General features: G+C 41.0%; 1 protein-coding gene across 1 annotated transcript in view; it reads left to right on the top strand.

The window, feature by feature from the left end:
* The window catches only part of DNAJC1 (DnaJ heat shock protein family (Hsp40) member C1), a 185606-nt gene that overhangs the window by 128012 nt on the left and 36728 nt on the right, over positions 1-20866 (top strand). The window contains exon 9 of the mRNA XM_061126180.1: positions 19476-19595. Within this exon, the coding sequence (XP_060982163.1) occupies positions 19476-19595 (120 nt within the window). The remainder of the gene's footprint in view (positions 1-19475; positions 19596-20866) is intronic.

The following is a 20866-nucleotide window of genomic DNA, read 5'->3' as shown; positions in this document are numbered from 1 at the left end:
TAGTGTATAAAAACACAACAGATTGTTATAGGTGGTTTTGTTTCCTGAAGCTTCACTGAATGTATTAGTGCTAACAGTCTTCTGGTGGAGTCTTTGTTAGTTTTCTATATATTATATCACATCATCTGCAAAAAGTATTATGATAACGATGGTATATATCACATTGACTTGGGGACTTCCCTGATGGCTCATCAGGTAAAGAATCCACCTACAATGCAGGAGACACAAGAGACATGAGTTCAGTTCCTGAGTCTGGAAGATCCGTTGGAGAAGGAAATGGCAACCCGCTCCAGTATTCTTACCTGGGAAATCCATGGACAGAGGAGCCTGACAGGCAGGCCAGTGGGTCACAAAGTCAGACACAGCTGAGTGACTGAGTACACATGCATCACATTGATTGATTTGCACATGTTGAACCATTGGTGCATCCCTAGAATAAATTCCACTTGACCGTGGTCTATGATACTTTCAATGTATTAATGAATTCAGTTTGCTAATACTTTCTTGAGGATTTTAAAATGCATCTATGTTCATCTGGGATATTGGCCTGTAATTTTCCCTTTTTGTGGCTTCCTTATCTGGTTTTGGTATAAATGAGTGTGAAAGGGTTCTCTATTTTTTGGAGGAGTTTGAGAGGATTGGTATGACAGTTGACCCTTGAACAACATGGAGATTCAGGGTACCAAACCTTCACATGGTGAAAAATCTACATGTAACTTTACAGTCAGCCCTCCATATCACCAGTTCCACGTCTGTGGATTCAACCAACTATGTTTTATGTGGTACTGTAGTACATAATTATTGGAAAAAAATGGCATGGAAGTGAACCCATGCAGTTCAAACCCATGTTGTTCATGGGTCAACTATAATTCTTTAAATGACCCATCAGTATGTTGGCTACACGGGACTGATTTTAGATGTAAGGACATACAGACTGAAAGTAAAGGGATGGGCAAAGTTACTTTATGCAAATACAAACCAAAAGAAAGCTGGGATAACTGCACTTACATCAGACAAAGTAGACTTTACACAAAGACTGTCATAACAGATGGAGAAGGGCATTAAATAATGATAAAGGATCATTCTAACAAGAGGATATCATTTTGCATTATGTCATTGGTTAATCAATACAGTTTTTATTTTTATTTTTTCCCCCAATTATTTTTATTAGTTGGAGGCTAATTACTTTACAATATTGTAGTGGTTTTTGCCATACACTGACATGAATCACCATGGATTTACATGTGTTCCCCATCCTGAACCCCCCTCCCACCTCCCTCCTCATCCCATCCCTCTGGGTCTTCCTAGTGCACCAGCCCCAAGCACTTGTCTCATGCATCCAACCTGGACTGGCGATCTGTTTCACACTTGATAATATACATGTTTCGATGCTGTTCTCAGATCATCCCACCCTTGCCTTCTCCCATAGAGTCCAAAAGTGTTCTACACATCTGTGTCTCTTTTTCTGTCTTGCATATAGGGTTATCGTTACCATCTTTTTAAATTCCATATATATTCGTTAGTATACTGTCAATACAGTTTTTAAACTTGAATTTCAAAGCATGGCTGACAAGCAGGTAGACTAATGCATGTGCTCCAAGACAAACAAACAAAGAACTGATTTGTACTGCCTTTTCATGAGGTCTTAAAGTTAGTGACATGTTCTAAAATTTTTCTATTAATATCATGTTAGTTTTAAATATGATAAAACTTTATCCTAAGTAGTGTAATATTGATATATCTAACTTTGACTTTCTACACTTTACTATTCATTTTTCTCAAGACAATAAAGCTTTAGGTAGTATATAGTAGTGTAGTTCTTTATAAAGATTTTCCTACTTTTCAGCATTAAAAAAGTAGAAAACAAGTTATAATGACTACAGAGATTTTTTAACAAAAGTTTACCAATGTGCATTTTCAAAGAGTTTACCAATTTTCAAAAAGTTCACCAATGTGCATTCTTTTTAAAAATAGTATATACATACACCTGTTATTTAGTTGCTAAGTTGTGTCCCACTCTTTTGTGACCCTGTGGACTGTAGCCATATACTAAGGGAACGTTTCATGCAAAGATGGGCTCAATGATGGACAGAAATGGTAGGGCCCTAACAGAAACAGAAGATATTAAGAAGAGGTGGCAAGAATACACAGAAGAACTATACAAAAAAGGTCTTCACAACCCAGATAATCACGATGGTGTGATCACTCACCTAGAGCCAGACATCCTGGAATGTGAAGTCAGTGGGCCTTAGGAAGCATCACTGCGTACAAAGCTAGTGGAGGTGATGGAATTCCAGTTGAGCTATTTCAAATCCTGAAAGATGATGCTGTAAAAGTGCTGCACTCAATATGCCAACAAATTTGGAAAACTCAGCAGTGGCCACAGGACTGGAAAAGGTCAGTTTTCATTCCAATCCCAAAGGCGATGCCAAAGAATGCTCAAAATACCGCACAATTGCACTCATCTCACATGCTAGCAAAGTAATGCTCAAAATTCTCCAAGCTAGGCTTCAACAATATGTGAACCTTGAACTTCCAGATGTTCAACCTGGTTTTAGAAAGGGCAGAGGAACCAGAGACTAAATTGCGAACATCCGAGTCCCAGACAAACATCTGTTTCTGCTTTATTGACTATGCCAAAGCCTTTGACTGTGTGGATCACAACAAACTGTGGAAAATTCTGAAAGAGATGAGAATACCAGACCACCTGACCTGCCTCTTGAGAAATCTGTATTCAGGTCAGGAAGCAACAGTTAGAACTGGACATGGAACAACAGACTGGTTCCAAATAGGGAAAGGAGTACATCAAGGCTGCTTATTTAACTTATATGCAGAGTACATCATGAGAAATGCTGGACTGGATGAAGCACAAGCTGGAATCAAGATTGCCGGGAGAAATATCAATAACCTCAGATATGCAGATGGCACCACCCTTATGGCAGAAAGTGAATAATAACTAAAGAACCTCTTGATGAAAGTGAAAGAGGAGAGTAAAAAAGTTGGCTTAAAGCTCACCATTCAGAAAATGAAAATCATGGCATCTGGTCCCATCACTTCCTGGCAAATAGATGGGGAAACAGTGACAGACTTTTTTAGGGGGGGGCTCCAAAACTACTCCAGTTGGTGACTGCAGCCATGAAATTAGAAGACACTTACTCCTTGGAAGAAAAGTTTGACCAACCTAGACAGCATATTATAAAGCAGAGACATTACTCTGCCAACAAAGGTCCGTCTAGTCAAGGCAATACTTTTTCCAGTAGTCATGTATGGATGTGAGAGTTGGACTATAAAGAAAGCTGAGTGCTGAAGAATTGATACTTTTGAAGTGTGGTGTTGGAGAAGACTCTTTAGTCCCTTGGACTGCAAGGAGATCCAACCAGTCCATCCTAAAGGAGATCAGTCCTGAGTGTTCATTGGAAGGACTGATGTTGAAGCTGAAACTACAATACTTTGGCCACCTCATGCGAAGAACTGACTCATTGGAAAAGACCCTGATGCTGGGAAAGATTGAAGGTGGGAGGAGAAGGGGACAACAGAGGATGAGATAGTTGGATGGCATCACCAACTCAATGGACATGAGTTTGAGTAAGCTCCAGGAGTTGGTGATGGACAGGGAGGCCTGGTGTGCTGCAGTCCATGCGGTCCCAAAGGGTCGGACACGACTGAGCACCTGAACTGACTGACTGGACTGTAGCCTGCTAGGCTTCTCTGTCCGTGGGATTTCCCAGGTAAGAATACTGGAGTGGGTTGCCATTTCCTACTCCAGGGGATCTTCCCGACCCAGGGATTGAACCCAAGACTCCTGCTTTTGTCAGGTGGATTCTTTACTGCTGAGCCACACACACACATATCTTTTATATAGTCTAGTAAATAATATACTAAATGTTGGGTCTTAGTCGTTTATAATTTTATCCAAAATACTTTTTTTTGTTTTTCTTTAAAATCTTTGAATCTTTGGCTTCTTGTACTGACTTTCTGGGTGGCCTTGAGAAAATTATTACATCTCTGTTTTTCAGTTTCTTAGCTGAAATAAAGTGATGATAGTGTCATTGTTTTGGGAAGAGTAAGACAGGATATTGTTTTGTAGAGTATCAGAAAAGTGTAGCTAAAAAGAGACCACAAAGGTCACAGGTCCTGATTTAGGTCCTTTTGCCCACTATACAGCATTACTCCACAAGCAGGGATAAATAAAGATTTAACTAGATGGAATATTTATTTGTAAATTAAAATAGTTTTAATACCAGAAAAAAACCAAAATGTTGTGATGTGCTACATCTTTAAAAAAATAATAGCGCACAACACTATAATTTCCTTTTTCTGTATAATGAAAATTATATGTCATACAGTAGATCAATGTAATATTAAGAGTCCCGAAATAGACATACACATACAATTGATTTTTGACAATGATATCAAGACAATTAAAAGTGGGAAAGAATATAGTCTTTTCAACAAATGGTACTGGAACAACTGTGAAATAGTAAATGAACCTTGACCCCTACCTTAACGTTAAGACTGGCAAAGCTTTTAGAGACAGAACACTCAAGTCACTAACCATAAAAGAAAAAATTGATAAATTGGACTTCATGAAAATTAAAAACTTCTGTCATTCAAGAAATGCCATTAAGAAAATGAAAAGGTACATAGTGTCAGCTGTGAAGTGTCTGCAATTTCACTCTATTTGTAGATTTAACAGGTTAGCCTGCCATAGTTTCATGAATAGTGATAGAAGACATAAGACTCCTGGTCAGAGATAAAGGACAGTTTATTACTCATAGCAACAGCAATAACCAGAATATCAGCAGTTTTTGTATCAAGCCTATGGTATAGCAGGATGCTTTAGCAATGGCAGAGCTTCCTCCTTGGCGTCTATGGCAGTTGGGTCACCAGTCTGGCCACCTGGCCAGAGAGCTGAGGCTGATCTGAATGTCTTCCACCACCATGATAGGTAGTTTAACTGGTCAGTTCAAATAATCAGAAACAAATTTCATACCACCTTTTTCAGTTAGATGGTTCCGATTACAGGGATAACTTCCTCATGGAGGACATGAACTACAAGTCAGTTACTTCATTTTGGAGAGATCTTCTTAATATCCTGAGGGCTCTATAACCTACCAGTGGTGTTTCCTTAAACACTTGAATGTCTCTTGGGACTCCTCCCAGGGTGCAGGTTTCAGGACTTCTTGTTGTTCAGTTGCTAAGTTGTGTACGACTCTGCACACAATGAACTGCAGCACACTAGCCTTCCCTGTCCATCACTATCTCCCTGAGTTTGCTCAAACTCATGTCCATTGAATCAGTGATGTCATCCAACCATCTCATCCTCTGTTGTCCCTTTTTCCTCCTCCCTTCAATCTTTCCCAGCATCAGGGTCTTTTCAAATGAGTCAGTTCTTCGCATCAGGTGGCCAAAGTATTGGAGTTTCAGCTTCAGCATCAGTCCTTCCAATGAATATTCAGGACTGATTTCCTTTAGGATTGACTGGCTTGATCTCCTTGCATAATGGCTTGCTTTCACACAAAAAGAGTAGTCCTGAGGTGCATGCAAATGATGACCTTGTAAAGAGAATTTATTTACAATTGTTAGGGCAGTGGGAATATATTATTGGATACATATGAGACTTTTATGAGACCAGGGAAGAACAAGTTGACACTGCTTCCTACACTGCCTCCTGGCCAGGCCAGTTCAGTTTTGTATTTATTTATTTGGCTGTGCTAGGTCTTAGTTGTGGCATGCGGGATCTTTTCTTTGTTGTGACTTGCAGACTCTTAGTTGGGGCATGTGGGATCTGGTTCCCTGACTAAGGATCCAACATGGGCCCCCTGCATTGGGAGCACAGTCTCAGCCACTGGGTCGCCAGGGAAGTCCCCAGGCCAGTCCAGTTTTAACAGTGGGGTCCAGTCTTTGTTTTGTTGAGCAGCCACCTAAGGTAGTCAGCCCAGCCGGTCCTGTGGGTCTGTGCCGCCAGCGGAGTCACGTTTTCCTTCCCCACAGAGTGGGCGATGGCCATGGGGTGAGGATGGAGGTGACACTCAGAGGTGTTGATGGATGTTTTAGCATGGGAGGTGTAGGATCTGGGTCATCTGCATCATCAGAAATATTTAAGGGAATAATGATCAAATTGTGGTACGGCCAGCTAAATTTAAGGTACTTGCAACCATTTGAGAGGGTAGTACCAGGCCATTTCCTTCACAAGAGTGTTCAGGGCCTTTTATGAAAGACAGAATTACAAACACTCTTCCCTTTCCCCACATCTCTCATGATCTAAGCTCTTTCCTTTCCATATTTTGAGATGGTTGTTCTCCTTCCAGTGCCATAAAATTGGGGTATCTCATTTTAGTAGCTATAGCTTTCCCATTTTTTTAATCCCTGACTGTGTACCAAGACCTTTTTCCTGGAAGGGTCAGGTACAAGAGGAAAAAGTATTTTTATACAACTTACAGAGTTCCATTAGATCCCCCACTTTGCATTGAGTTGGTGACAAGTATAGATTTCCCTGTAACTCAAATGGTAAAGAATCTGCCTGCAATGCAGGAGACCAGGTTTGATCCCTGGGTGGGGAAGATCCTCTGGAGAAGGGAATGGCAATCCATTCCAGTATTGTTGCCTGGAGAATCCCATGGATAGAGGGGCCTGGCAGTCTAGTCCATAGGGTCACAAACAGTCAGACACAACTAAGCAACTGACACTACTACTTATTCAGTGAAGTGATCATGACCCAAGACCATGTGACTCTAACAGAAGAATCTAGGTATCTAGACCAGAAGTGAGGTTAAAACCCTTATGCCCCCTTTTGGCTGGACTGCCACCCATAAGGCATACCAGCCAGACTGGTCTGAGATTGTCAAAAGGGAAGGAAGCATGATGCCAAAATTGGGGTGGGAATCCCAGATTTTCTAAATAAATCTCAATACCCTGCCTCTCCTTTCATACTAATCATTACGTAACCATTACCCAGGAAGAGGCTCAGATAGGATTCCTTTCTGGGGAAAGTGACATTTAATGACCAACTGCCTTACTAAGGTGTAAAGACCAGGAGGAGGTGAGGGAGAGAGTCAGAAATCTTTTTAAATCAGTTTTTAAGTTCCATCAGATACTTTAACTCTTGGCCCACTGTTGAGTGGCTTTTGCAATAAAAGGCATACTGTTGACAGACTGCAAATGGCCTAGAAAGCTGGAAACATGACAAAGATTACCTTCTAGAGCCATAATGATGTGGCTGGTCACATGGGAATGGCAAAACGATAACCTGGAAAAGGGTCGGTGGTGAGGAGGCAGTTCTCAGTTCTCCTCTCTGAGCACAGTGAGATCCTGTTGTTTTTTCACAGCTGGTCCTGAGGTTGGATACTCTCAGGTTTATGATTGGCTGAGCCATCAGTGAAAAAAGCCCAGGCAATGTAGAGAACCTTTGTGAATCAAGGGCCCCATTGAGCCAGCAGCTTTGCTTCAGGTGATGGAATAGAGAGGATAGCTGCCACTTTTTCATGTTGAGATCAGGTGCCAGAGGGGCGAGGCCAGCTGGGTTCTTGAACATATCATTTCCATTTAATTGGCAAGGCTTGTTAGGCCCTTCTCAACTTATGAGTCCCTGAATCCATGTTGACTCACTCCAAAATGTGGTATCAGACTGGAGAGTCACAAAGCTTCCTTAAACCAGGCATTCTTTTTCAAAGTAGTTCAATAGCAAGCTAATAGATGCTTTTCAAAAAAAGATGTGCTTACCTGATAGCTGTCAGGAGCCAACAAGTCCAAAACCCAAGAGATGCCTCCAGGTTAAGGCTGTTTTCCTTTGTCTTGGTCTCCACTTGACAGAATCATTAGTCATAGACTTACAGCTCAAAACAGTCACGAAGATGTGGGACTTCAAAAGCAGACCGCGTGCCAGCAGCTTGCTGGTTGGGTGCCGAGGCAGCCTTGTGGGTTTGAGTCCCTTCACAGTACACTGAGAAGTAGCTCAGTCCATTTAAAGCCCAGATGGAATAATGCTGAAATGAGACACATGCCATATCCAGCACTCAGAGGTTTGAGTGCAAGTCGCTCAGTCATGCCCAACTCATTTCGACCCCAGGAATTCTCCAGGCCAGAATACTGGAGTGGGTAGCCTTTCCCTTCTCCAGGGGATCTTCCCAACCCAGGGATCAAACCCAAGTCTCCTGCATTGCAGGAGGATTCTTTACCATCAGAGCCACCAAGGAAGCCCCTGATTTGAGTAGGGTGCTTTTAAGTTTTGATTTGGACAAGCCAAATGCAACTCTAGAGTTTTGGGTGACCCATGATCTATATCAGGTGGTGAGGTCCTTGTGACTGACACCATCTGTTTCATCTTTTTTTTTTTAATTTGGTTGTGCCAGGTCTTAGCTGTGGCATGTGGGCTCTTTGATCTTCATTGCAGCATGTGGGATCTAGTTCCCTGACCAGGAATCGAACCTGGGCCACTTGCACTGGGAGCATGGAGTCTTAGCCATAGCACTATTGCCACAATGCTTTCTAGCTGAGGTCATGGCGTGTCCACTGGCTGGCTCAAGCTTACAGAGTGCTGACCTTCTTTGTGGAGTTCACCTTAATCCAGAATGATTGCTCTCCTATCACTAACATCTCTTAATTCTCATTCAGTTTCTACATAAGGGCTGAGGACTTGTCCAGGGTGGTAGGCTGATCCCAGAAATTTACCTAGATTTCTTGGGGTTAATTTCTCATTCTCTAGTTGGTGACTTACATCAGCATTCTAAATCCAGTCTGAAGTAATAAGAACCTGAATTCTAATCAATGCCTCATTCTTGGTTTCTTACAAGAGTTTATCTGTCTCTCATAGATCTCTCTGAAAGGATAAAAGTACCCATGGGTTGTGTTGTATTGTTACCCACTCAGTTGTGTTCGACTCTTTGAGACCCCATGGACTGTAGCCCACCAGGCTCCTCTGTCCGTGGAAATTCTCCAGGCAAGAATACTGGAGTGGGTTGCCATTCCCTTCTCTAAAGTATCTTCCTAACCCAGGGATCGAACCAGGGTCTCCTGCCTTGCAGGCAGATTCTTTACCATCTGAGCCACCAGGGAAGCCCAGAGTAGCCATGACCCACTTCCAAAACCTCTAAGACCTTTTACTGTCATTTCCAAATAGACTTGAGGTCGACAAGCTATAGGAAAGACAGCCCAGCTGATTCCATTTGTCCTTAAGAGCAGCGGTCCCCAACCTTTCTGGCCCCAGGGGCCAGTTTCGTGGAAGACAGTTTTTCCACAAACAGGGCAGGGGGATGGGGAGGAGGTTCAGGTGGTAACACCAGGGATGTGAGCGGCAATAAAGCTTCGCTCCCTCGCCCACTGCTCATCCCCTGCTGTGCAGTAGTGGTCTGTAGCTGGGGTTTGGGGACCCCAACTTAAGAGCATTACACACCCTGCCCGCCCTGAACTCCCAAGTAAACCAGACATCGTTCTAATGATTGGCCTGATTTATGCCCATGAATTTCTCTTCTTTCATGGTCATTATAAATGTGTGTGTCTGACATTGTCTGAAAGAGAGCAGAACCTTTTGCCTGAACAGGAACAGTACTACAGTGAATTTTAGTACTTGCTGTTCCAGTGGTGTAGACCTGAAGCTGATTAACAGAGTGGTAAGGAAGCGCCCCAGTCCAGAAGAGAGTTAGGAGCAGAGAGGCCACCTGTCAGGCAGCTGTCTTGAACCTGTGCCCTGGTGTTCAGCCTGCAGCCACCTCCATGATTCATCCTCACTAACAGGCAGCAATGGAAGGGCCATGTGCCTCCATAACTGACTCTATGATTTGATCAGCATACTCACTACAGGGTTCCCATGGCCTTCCCTCAGGTCTGTGCAAGGCTCTCATCCTTCCTCTTTCAGAAAATCATGTCTCTGTCAGAATCTTGTCCTTGTCACCAAAACTGTAAAGAATTGGAGATTCTACCCCACTTGCAGTTTCACGGATGTGGTAGAAGACACGAGACTCTTCACCTGGAGATAAAGGGCAGTTTTATCACTCACAGCAATAGCAGTAGCTAGAGCATTGCCATTTTCCTGCCATTTTCCCACAAAGTGAGGCAGAGGGGCAGATGACCCCCTCATCGACCAATGGGTTGGGTTACAGAAGAGGAATCCTGAGCTTAGGGAACCCAGATTTTTTATTAACAGTAAGCACGACTGTCTTTTCCTACAGAGGGGGGCAATTATCTCCCCTCTGCTAGACAGTAAGAATGTTTGCCCTTTGATCTTGAAGACACTCTCTTCCCATCACTGCCTGTCTGTCCGGCTGCCTCAGTGTCCTGGTGCTTTGGCAGCTGGCTTTCCTAGAGCCGAGTGATCCAGAAGAGAGCAAGACAGAAAGTGCAGTGTCTTCTGCAACCTACACACTGTCATTCCTGCGGTATCTTATTAGTTACACAAGTCAGCCCTAGGTGTTGTGGGAGGGGACTGAACAAGGGCATTCATAGTAGGAGGTAAAAATCACTGAGGACCATCTTGGAAGCTTGTAACCACAGTGGTTACGTAAGCCGTTAACATCATTATTAGCTAGATAAAGAGTATATGGAGATTATGTAAGTCTAAAACTATTTCAAAATAAAAGTTGAAGAATTTTACATGAAAATACAAGTTACAGACTAGAAGAAAATATCCAAAACACATATATCTGACAAAAATCTTGTGTCCACAAAATACAATGAATTCTTAAAAGTGAATAATAAAAAGACAAACAATCCAGTTAACAAATGAACAAAAGAAATGGACACATACTTCATAAAAGTAGATAATCAGTTGTCCAGTAAACACATGTAAAAATACTCAAGATCATTTGGTATCTGGGAAATGCAAACTGTTACCACAAGAAGATACATTTCACTCCCACCAGAGTAGTCAAAAATAAAATAGCTGGTAGCATTAAGTGTGGGTGAGGATCTGGAGCAATTTATTGCTGGTTAGAGTATAAAACAATACTTTGGGGTAATACTTACGTAGTTCCTTAAAAGGTGACATGTATACTTTCTGTAGGACCTAGCAATTCCACCAGTGAGTATTTAGAGAGAAATGAAAACATATGACCACTGAGAGTTATACACAAATACCAGAGCAGCTATATTCATAATAAATAATATCCAAGAGCTAGCAGCTACTCAAATGTTTATCAGTAGGAGAATGGATATATAAATTGTGAATCAGATCTTTTTTTGGATATTATGAATATTTGCTTCTGGTTTGTGGCTTTTTCATTTTTTAAGCAGTTTCTTGAAAAGACCAAAAGTTTAATTTTAGTAGTCCAGATATTTATGGTTTTACCCTTCTAAAGCCATTACTTGTACATAACTAGTATTCTAACACAGGGAGAAGGTTGCCAAAACTGCTACAGTGAAGGAGTCTCTGGGGGGCAGTAACAGGAGTGTCTGTTATTTTACAATTTGGACAGATTCTAGAACATTTTGTTAGAGGGGTGACCTAGCTTGCAAGTAAACAGCATAAAGTACAAGTTGTAAATGAGAAATGTTTCCTCTAGAATATAAAACCTAAAAGAAGTTGTGGGTGGTGAGAGAGTCCATAGCTATTTCTTGATAGTGTCAAATAGATGGAGCAGCCTTCAGTTTCCCAAATACTTCTAAGGAATTTAAGCAAGGTGACAAGGCCCCACCCTATGTGTGAGGCAACAACCCATCCCCTTTTTGGTGAGCTCCTGAATCACCAATGTCACACCTGAGTTTCTGGAGTGAGCAGGATGTGGCTGAGATCTTGCCCTCAGAGACTGTGTACAGTGACAGGTACTCACATGGGCTGTCACTTTAGTTGTGTCCAAATTTGTGACCCCATGGACTTAAGTTTGCTAGGCTCCTCTGTCCCATGGGGTTCTCCAGACAAGAACACTGGAGTGGGTTGCCGTATCCTTCTCCAGGGGATCTTCCCAACCCAGGGATCGAACCTGTGTCTCATATCTCCTGCATTGGTGGGCAGGCTCTTTACCACTAGCACCATGTATGAAGCGCAGGCACCCCCAAAGGGGCTGGGTAAAGTGTGTCCTTTGGAGGGGAAGACAAACTGCAGTCAAGGGACTGGTGAAGTAGGCATGGACAAAAAATATTCAATAAATCTGCAAGAGCAAAATATTTGCCAGATGCTGATTGGATGAATTTGGTTTAGTGGTGCTGGCTATGGGACCTTAATGAGATTGAGGTAATCCACTGTGTGGCACATTCGTTCTTACCAACTCTTAAGAGCAGGCCAAATGGTTCTGTTAAATAGCAAAGCAGTGGGGATGATAACTTCTTCTCCAAATACATCTTATCTAAGGGGTCTCCATCATTAAAGACTCTCTTAATTTACATTGGGCCATATTAACTATTTCACTGGGGGAGGAAGAGGTCCGTGGGTTTCTATTTTATCAAGATAATTTGTAAGTGACAAAGATTTGATTTTATTACTTGCTGAGTCAGAGTCCATGACCACTGTGGCACGTTTTAGGACAGTGGGTACTCTGATCATTAGGGATTTAGGCAAGACTGTAGTTCCTGTGGCTGAGGTAAGGCATACCTGTTTGTCCTCTTTATCATGTTTAGTAACTGCCCAACAATGATGGGAACCACCTTATTTAAATTGAGTGCGATGCCCAGTGTAACTGTCATTTGAGCGCCATTATTGATTAAGGCCACAAAGGTTTGCCAATTGTTATATTAATTCAGAACCAATGTTACAGAAGTACAAAAGCCGATCTGCCCTTTTTATATCCTTTTGTTGTAGAAATCCTTTTCAGTAAAATTTGTTACCAACTGCGCCAAATTGTGGACTTCCGTTTCAGTTTCACTTCCTTCTTGTTACTGATTGAACTGTGTCCCCACTTCATTCATTGAAGCTCTGATCCCCACACAACTATATTGGAGATGGGACCTTTAAGGAGATACTTGATGTGTGCTTAGTCGCTCAGTCGTGTCTAACTCTCTGACCCCACGGACTACAGCCTGCCAGGCTCCTGAGGTCCCAGCAGGGCCCTAATCTGATAGGACTGATGTCCCTATAAGAGGAGGGGGAGAGACCAGGGCGCGCTCTCCCTGTGTGCACACGCAGAGGAAAGGCCAGTGAGGATGCAGTGAGGAGACCATGTGCAAGCCAGGAGGAGGGGCCTTATCGGGAACCAGCCCTGGTGAGACCTTGATCTTGTAGATCAAGACTCCAGGACAACATGTAAATCTATGGCTGATTCATATCAATGTATGACAAAACCCACTGAAATGTTGTGAAGTAATTAGCCTCCAACTAATAAAAAAATAAATAAATTAAAAAAAGACTCCAGGACTGTGAGGAGACAGACTTCTGTTTAAGCAACTGTGTTCCAGCAGCCCTAGTAGGCGAGTGAACTCCCCATGTGTCAGGGGTTTTTGTTTGTTTTGGTTTGGTTGTTTTGGGTTGTTTGTTTTTTAGTGGTGGTGTTTACTGGATAGTCTTGAGAGAGGTCTTCTCTACGCTGCCCACATTAATAAATTTCTTCCTCCAGAGCCTCAAATTTGTGTGACCAGGAGTAGGATCCTTGGCCATACAGGGATGCCATGGGTGTTTCTCTGTCTAATCCTCTGATCCGAGGATCAAGACACATCGGCAGCAGATGCAGGAAAAGCATCTTACAGGGTCCTAGTGAGCTGTTTGCTTTCAGGAGTGTGAATCTCGGTAATTCAGCTCTCCAAACAGGAACTGCTGGTCTCACACACAAGTGACCACCCTGAGAGCCTATGCAAGCTGTCTTTTCCCCTGAGCCCTTTCAATGTTTATTTTCTTTGTTTCAATGTTTATTTATTTGACTTCTCTGGGTCTTAGTTTCAGCATAAGGGATCTTTAGTTGTGGTGTGCCAACTCTTAGTTGTGGCATATGGGATCTAGTTCCTTGACCAGGGATGGAACCTGTACCCCCTGCATTGGGGACCACCAGGGAAATAATCCCCAAAGTCCTCTTCAGGACCAGTGCCTGGTGGAGACACACAACCAGTAGGTCACAAGGTCTTTCTCCTGAGTCCATCAATCAAGACACACAATTCAGTCTAAGACACAAATGAATCTGGGCTAAGACGCAGGACCCAGGGCTACTTCAGGGAGGGTCCTGATCCCGTACTCCTCTGTAACACCAATCATTGATGCTTCCGACTGTGGTGGGTTAAATCTATGACAGAGGCTTGGTAGGACTCAGCAAACGCAGCATCAGGCAGTACCCCAAAGCAAGAGAAGAAACTCCAGGTAGTGGTGGCCCCTCTGAATGCCCTGCTTCTGATGCCAACTGCTGTGGCCACCTAGCAGGGATGGGATCACCACCTCCACACCCGAAATTTGGTTCCCGTGTCAGGACTGATGTCATGCACACCATGATTATACAAAAGAGGCTTTCCCTGTTGACCCCAAAATTAAGAGAACAAGAAAAGGAGGCTGGTTTGGGGCTTTTTATTGTGGGGTGGGGCGGGGATAAGGGTTCTTGTACACAGGGATGGACTTGGAAGGTTTCAGTCTCCCAGGCTTCCTGAAAAGCTTACCCAGATGTGGCGCATAAGGGGAAGAGAGAAGTGAGATTTCAACGATCTCGGCAAACAGACATCATAAGATGGAGCCAGCTGTCTATTATAATATTAAATTATGATGATTCTAGAACACACTAGGTTACAATTTGGATAATGTATATCATAGTTTCAAGTAAGACTTCACAAATTTTTCCATATAAAAACATTTCTGGGCAAATATATCCCATCCCCTTGATTACATTTATTTATGATTACTCCTTTCTGAACGGCCACAGAAGGTGAGTGAAGGAATAAGAAAGGCAGAGATTAGTACTGTCATTAAAGACTTAGAGTCTTCTCACACCCCCATCTTACTCCTCATTGCTCAACTGTTGGGGCTGTGTGATAAATTGTCACAAACCAAATTATCCGTGGCTCCAGATGCGGTCGTCATGGGCCACCTGTGTCCCTACACCTTGTTTCACTCTACCTTGGAAGGAGGGCGACTCTGGGGGTGTCTTCTCTTGCAGGACTGAGCTATCGGCGCTGTCAGTGCACTCGCTTGTGTGGGTCCCCTCGACCCCCAGTTTTGTAAATAAGCCTTCCTCAATGAAGAAAATAAACACTCAACCAACTGAAAGGGGAAAAAAATTCTCCACTGACTTCGTGTGTCAGGCAGTTAATGAGGCCCAGTCCTTGCAGTGTTCTCTGACCCTTCTGTGGTTTTACCGCCTGCCCGTCGGGCTCGTCTCCTCCCGCTCCCCCTCGCTTGCTTTGCTCCAGCCACCCGGGTCCTCTTGTTCCTCAGACAGAACCAGACACGTGCCCCACTTCAAAGCGCTCTGCACTTTGCTGTTCCCTCTGCCTAACCTTTTACTAGAAGCTGAATCCTCCCAACACTTAGTGGCATAAAATATTCTGAAAAGGAATAGATCAAACCTCTTTGAGTCCATTTCTCAAGGGCCCATTTACTACTGTTTAAAAAAAAAAATTTGAACTATTTGCATTATCTTGAGCAGTGTTTCTCAAATCATCTACAGTAAAGGACCAGGTTTTAAAGTTGACCAAGCCGTCATCCTGTCATGCCAAATAGGACTGCAGCTCACATTTGGTGTGACTCATCTTCCTAGTTTGATGCTTATATCGTCTAAAGGAAGAGCCTGCTTTTGGTGGTGGTGGCAGTGTTCAATTGCTGTGAGTTTCTGAACTGTGTCACAGGAGGTTAACAAAACTTGTTTGCTGGTTGGCACCAGACCCCACTTTAGGATCACTGATCCAGAGGGCATCTTTCTTTTGGCAAGATAGCTAAATCATAGATGAGGAGACCTTCCTGTCACAGTGATGCTCCTCAAGGGTCACAACATTGTGGTAATACCTTAGGACAGGTTCCAAGCTTTTCTTCAAAGAAGAGTTTCTTTCCCTAAGAGTGAAAAGACATTTGTGAAGCGATTTGTTTTTAATTTTGTTGTTTGGTTTTTTAATGTACGATTCATCCACATATATAGTCAATTAACTGCTCAATTTTCAAATTTGGAAATGAAAATTTAATAGCTGAGAGCCAAATGCATATTCTAAAACACAGTGTCAGTACAGATTATAGAATTAGAAGGTAGCCAGCTACTGGATCATTAGATACACCATCTACATTATTAGATATATACATGATATTTTTAACTGGTTGATGCTATGTAAGGATATTATTTCTTAGGTAAAATCTGAGCATTTATGAGTTAAATTGAATCTATTAAAAACTGTTCATTCCAAAATTATAAGATCTGTAATTACATAAATAAGGATCATTAATAAGTTATTTCAACAAACGTTCATTAGCGTTTCACTACTATTAAATAGACTTTGTTATTCAAGTATGAAAAGGCAATAAGTACATTTAACATTTTCCTTTTAATTAGGTCATAAGTTTTCAGCACCAAATAAATTTATAGTCTAACTCTGTGAGGGTAAAGGTGTGTGTGTGTCTGTGCGTCAGTCACTTGGTCATGTCCGACTCTGCAATCCCATGGACTGTAGCCTGCCAGGCTCTTCTGTCCATGGGATTCTCCAGGCAAGAGTACTGGAGTGGGTAGCCTTTCCCTTCTCCAGGGGATCTTCCTGACCCAGGGATCAAACCCAGGTCTCCTGCATTGCAGGCGGATTTTTTACCACCTGAGCTATAGGGAAGTCCCGAGGTGTATATAGGTTACTTTAAAAATATGGCATGCTTTCCCTACATCCTCTGACTCCTATCCCCAAAAATATTACGGATTTTCAAAGGCACTAAATCTTTGAACATAGCTCATTTTATGGCAAAAATCTATCCCAAAGGGGTAGAAAGAATACAATTTAAATGTTACATCAGCTCTCACTTTAGTAGATCTATTTTGGAGTCCATCACATAAAAATATTAAATAGTTGGAAAACTTTTTATTTTTTATTCAGTATGGAGATTTATTCCCAGAGCACAGCTTTTCTGATGCAAAACTGGAATGCTTCTGTAGTCACAACAGTTGTCCCCACACCATGTGGTATCTTCCATTACTTTGCTGTAGAGATGAATTTTTGGCCCAGGGTCTCAGTAATGTTGCACATACGTGGTTTTAAGTGGCAAAGCAGTATTCTCTGCATTCATTTGACTTTCACAGCTACAGTTGGGTCCAGATTAGAACAAGGAGAATACATCACACCGTGGCCACCCTCACGGCTGCCGTGGTAGCTGGGTCCCAGTAGGTGCTGTTGCTTATAAAGACACAACCCACCATTACTGAGGACTTACGGATCCTCTTCAAAGATTTCAGAGTATGGTCTAGTTATTACTGATCTAGTTTTTTAATAATAAAAGCATGGCTGTGAAATAACAGTGAAACTAAAGGGAAAGATTTTCAAAGTAGTTGATGATTTTCAGGATATCTGTCTAAATATTTGATTTAAATTTTTCCCTCTCCAGAAAAAAGTGGCACAGTCCTTTTAGACTCATTAACAAGGAATTAAAAATTAGGTTAATTCTTAATGCCCATTGTTCATACATGCAACATATTTGGAAGGCCAATCTATTAAAAATATGTTTAGTTTACTGTGTGCATGTATTTTTAACATTTTAGACAATTTTGTTTGCTCCAAGAATGTTTGTTACAATTAATACAGAAATAAGATGATTTGATTTACTGTGAAATTGCACTGATGGACGGTTTGAATACTGTATCTCTGCGCAGCATCAACTTAATGCTTTTCATGGTATGACACTAGACTATTAAGCATATATAAAGCCTTCGTAATGCGTGCATTTCTGTTACCAATCGGTATAATTATTAAAGTTGCAGCTTTTTAGCAAAAATGATTTCCTAGAAAATCCAATTATGTCCCTCTAAATAATATCTGAATAATACTTTTTCCCTAAAGTAAAAACAAATAAGCAAAAAGGAAAAAAATAATTTTCAGTGTACATGCTTAAATGATCTGTTATGGAGAATTAGATTTCTGATATTCATTAAATATCAAAGAAACTACGACCATACTCAGTGTAGGCCACCTTTTTTATAGAAGTGAATTTATGCATGTTTCATAAGGGTCGTACTGATGAATATGTTTGAGGCTTTCAGCTTTTAGTGGATACAAAATAGAATGATTGATAAAATCCTCCCTACTATTGGCTATTATTTACTGACTCTTAAGTGGCAGGTTGTATTTATGCCAATTTATCTGCTGCAGGGAACATTCTTGATAGCAGAACAAAGTGAATAAAAGTAGTTTGCTTTGCAAATGAATGCAAATTGGAGAGCCTTTCGGAAAGCCCTTTAACAGGGGCAGCGCACTTTGATTCTGAGTGAAGCTGCCATTTGGACATGGTGAAAAGAGCACGCTTGAACCATTGATTGGGGGAGACAGTAAGAAGTCAGGAAGGGCCCGTTAAGCTTGCAGTGAGGCGGGCGGATGTCAGTGTGGTTAGAGCGCAGTGGGAGAATGACAGGGAGGATTAGTGTCAGGGAGACGCTGTGCTGGGGCTGCAGAGATAGTCCCTGGGGTCACTCACCTCCGACTGTTGTTCTGTGCTGATGGTTCTGTAATGCAAACGGCCTGATGTGTGCCTGTTCATTATCGGAAATGGTGATTAGAAAAGGTATTTGTCTCAAAGGTTTCCTTCCTTCCTTCTGTCTTTTTAATTAAAGGAAAATAAGGTGGCTTCCTCCATCTCTCTGCTGACTCCTAGAGTCTAGTATAACACCAGCGTGGCTACTGCCTCTGGTAGGAACCAGTGCTGTAAAATAAAATAATTGTAATGTCATTATCTGTTATTCGATGATGCTCTCTTTTGCTTTTCTCAGCTTTGGCTCTCACCAAGTGGTAATGCTCAATAAAATGCAGAAAATATGTACACTTTTAAAATTTTGGCTTTTGCAAATAAGATTTTTATAATCTTTAAGGTATTTTAATATTCATTTACCCATTTGACCAACTTTTAAGAAGCTGTTTACTGTCTCAAAAAGGAAGTGTTGCTTTCTTTGCATGGATCAGATGGTTTAAGTCTTGGTTGCAGGATTTTCTATTTCTGTTCTCAAGTTTTATGAAATGCTAGCACTGGCTAAATTAAACTTCTTGAAAACAACATGATTTTTAGACTTACTTTTACATAGAATGAATAAAAAATTCTCTCAGTTCTGATTTGGAATTAGTACATTTACTTGTTCACATTTTCACTTACATTAAAAAAGCAAAAAACTTATTAAAAACTTCGAGACCTTCTACAGGAACCTCACATGAGGTATCTGTGACACACAATGCACTTCCAAACGACTGTCTTACCTTTTTTTTTAATGTCTTTAAAAGCTTGGGTTCACAATACTGCTTCTTTATTATTTGGTATATATGGGAACATTCATAACGTTAAATATGCAACTCAGACCTTCATTCAAACTATTAGATTAACATTGCTATTTTTGCAGAAAGCATGATGCTAATACTTAGTTTCACAGGCTTATTAAATGTTTTAGCAAACGTTGTTGTTCTTTAATGTTCTGCAGGCACCTGAATGGACAGAAGAGGACCTCAGCCAGCTGACAAGAAGTATGGTGAAGTTCCCAGGAGGGACCCCAGGTCGATGGGAAAAGATTGCCCACGAATTGGGTCGATCCGTGACAGATGTGAGTTCATTCAGATTTGCATTGTGTGGAGAGTGACAAACCAGAAAGCGCCACCTCTGTAGAAGACAGACACAGACACATCCAACATTATCTTTGGAGAAAGGCTCCAATCCTTTTAGGACCTGGAAGTAAACCATTAACGAAATAGGCAAGAAGTAGATGTCAGCCGGTCCCCTGGTCTACATTAGGAATTCTAGGAATTCTAGTGTTTGGAGACTTAAGCTACTATGACCTAATCACAGAAAAACAACGCTAGTTTTTATGTTTAGAGTGACTCCTTTAGCTATGGGAAAAAATATTGGGTTAGCCCAAAAGTTCGTAAGATGTTATGGAAAAACGAAAATGAATATTTGGCTAATCTACTAGTTCTTTGATCAGAATTAGTTATATTTCAGCTGGATCTTCTTAACATTGAAGTACACACTGCTATAGGTAGACTGGTGGTTTGCATTAGTTAAATAAGCAATATTCCAATTATGTTTTTATTTAAAGGATGATACCTACAATTCATTTTCACAAGTTAACAAAAAAAATTTATATGCATATAACTTTGTAATTATATATAAAATAATTGTTTATATATGCTGTAAATACAAATAATATATAATCCTATATAATTTAATATATATGATTAGTTATACCTACCATTTAAAAGACCAAATGTTTATCTGGAAAGTTTTAGATTTAACACTGGAAATTTAGGGCAGAGAATCTTATAAAAGTACCCACTACAGCACCAGGTATGTACTAAATATTCAGTAAATGTTTAATTTGAAATGGAGACATCTTTATTTTCATCAGTATGATCCTTATTTTCATAAATGGCTAAATATTCTTTACTAAATTTACTTTAAAATAAATCCTATAGATCTAAAATATTGAAGGAGTTACTGAAATCAAAGATTCATATTTCTCATGTTCAATTCTGTTACTATACTTTTGGGTCTTTTTTTGATAATGAACAATTTTAAAACCCTGCAAAATGATTAATAAGCACAACTACCAAAAAAACAAAAACCCACCTGTTGCATAAATGTTATTTTTCACAGTAAACTTTTCCACTTCTTAATTCAGAAACAAAAGATTGCCTGTCATTTTTTATTTGGACAGGAGCTGCTTTGAGAATTTCAAATTGTATATTGTTTTCACTACCATATAGTAGGTCTTTTTAAAATCACATTTAAAAAACTTAAAATTTTTCATGAGATGTTTTAATTATTTTGATTTAAGAGTTAAAGTCTGATCATGTGGTAAGTCAGCCCGTGCTTTTA

The sequence above is a fragment of the Dama dama genome, chromosome 23, assembly GCF_033118175.1.
Source record: "Dama dama isolate Ldn47 chromosome 23, ASM3311817v1, whole genome shotgun sequence".
NCBI classification, from domain to species: domain Eukaryota; kingdom Metazoa; phylum Chordata; class Mammalia; order Artiodactyla; family Cervidae; genus Dama; species Dama dama.
Note: the sequence above shows the minus strand (reverse complement) of the source record. Positions and strands in the feature narration are given on the sequence as shown.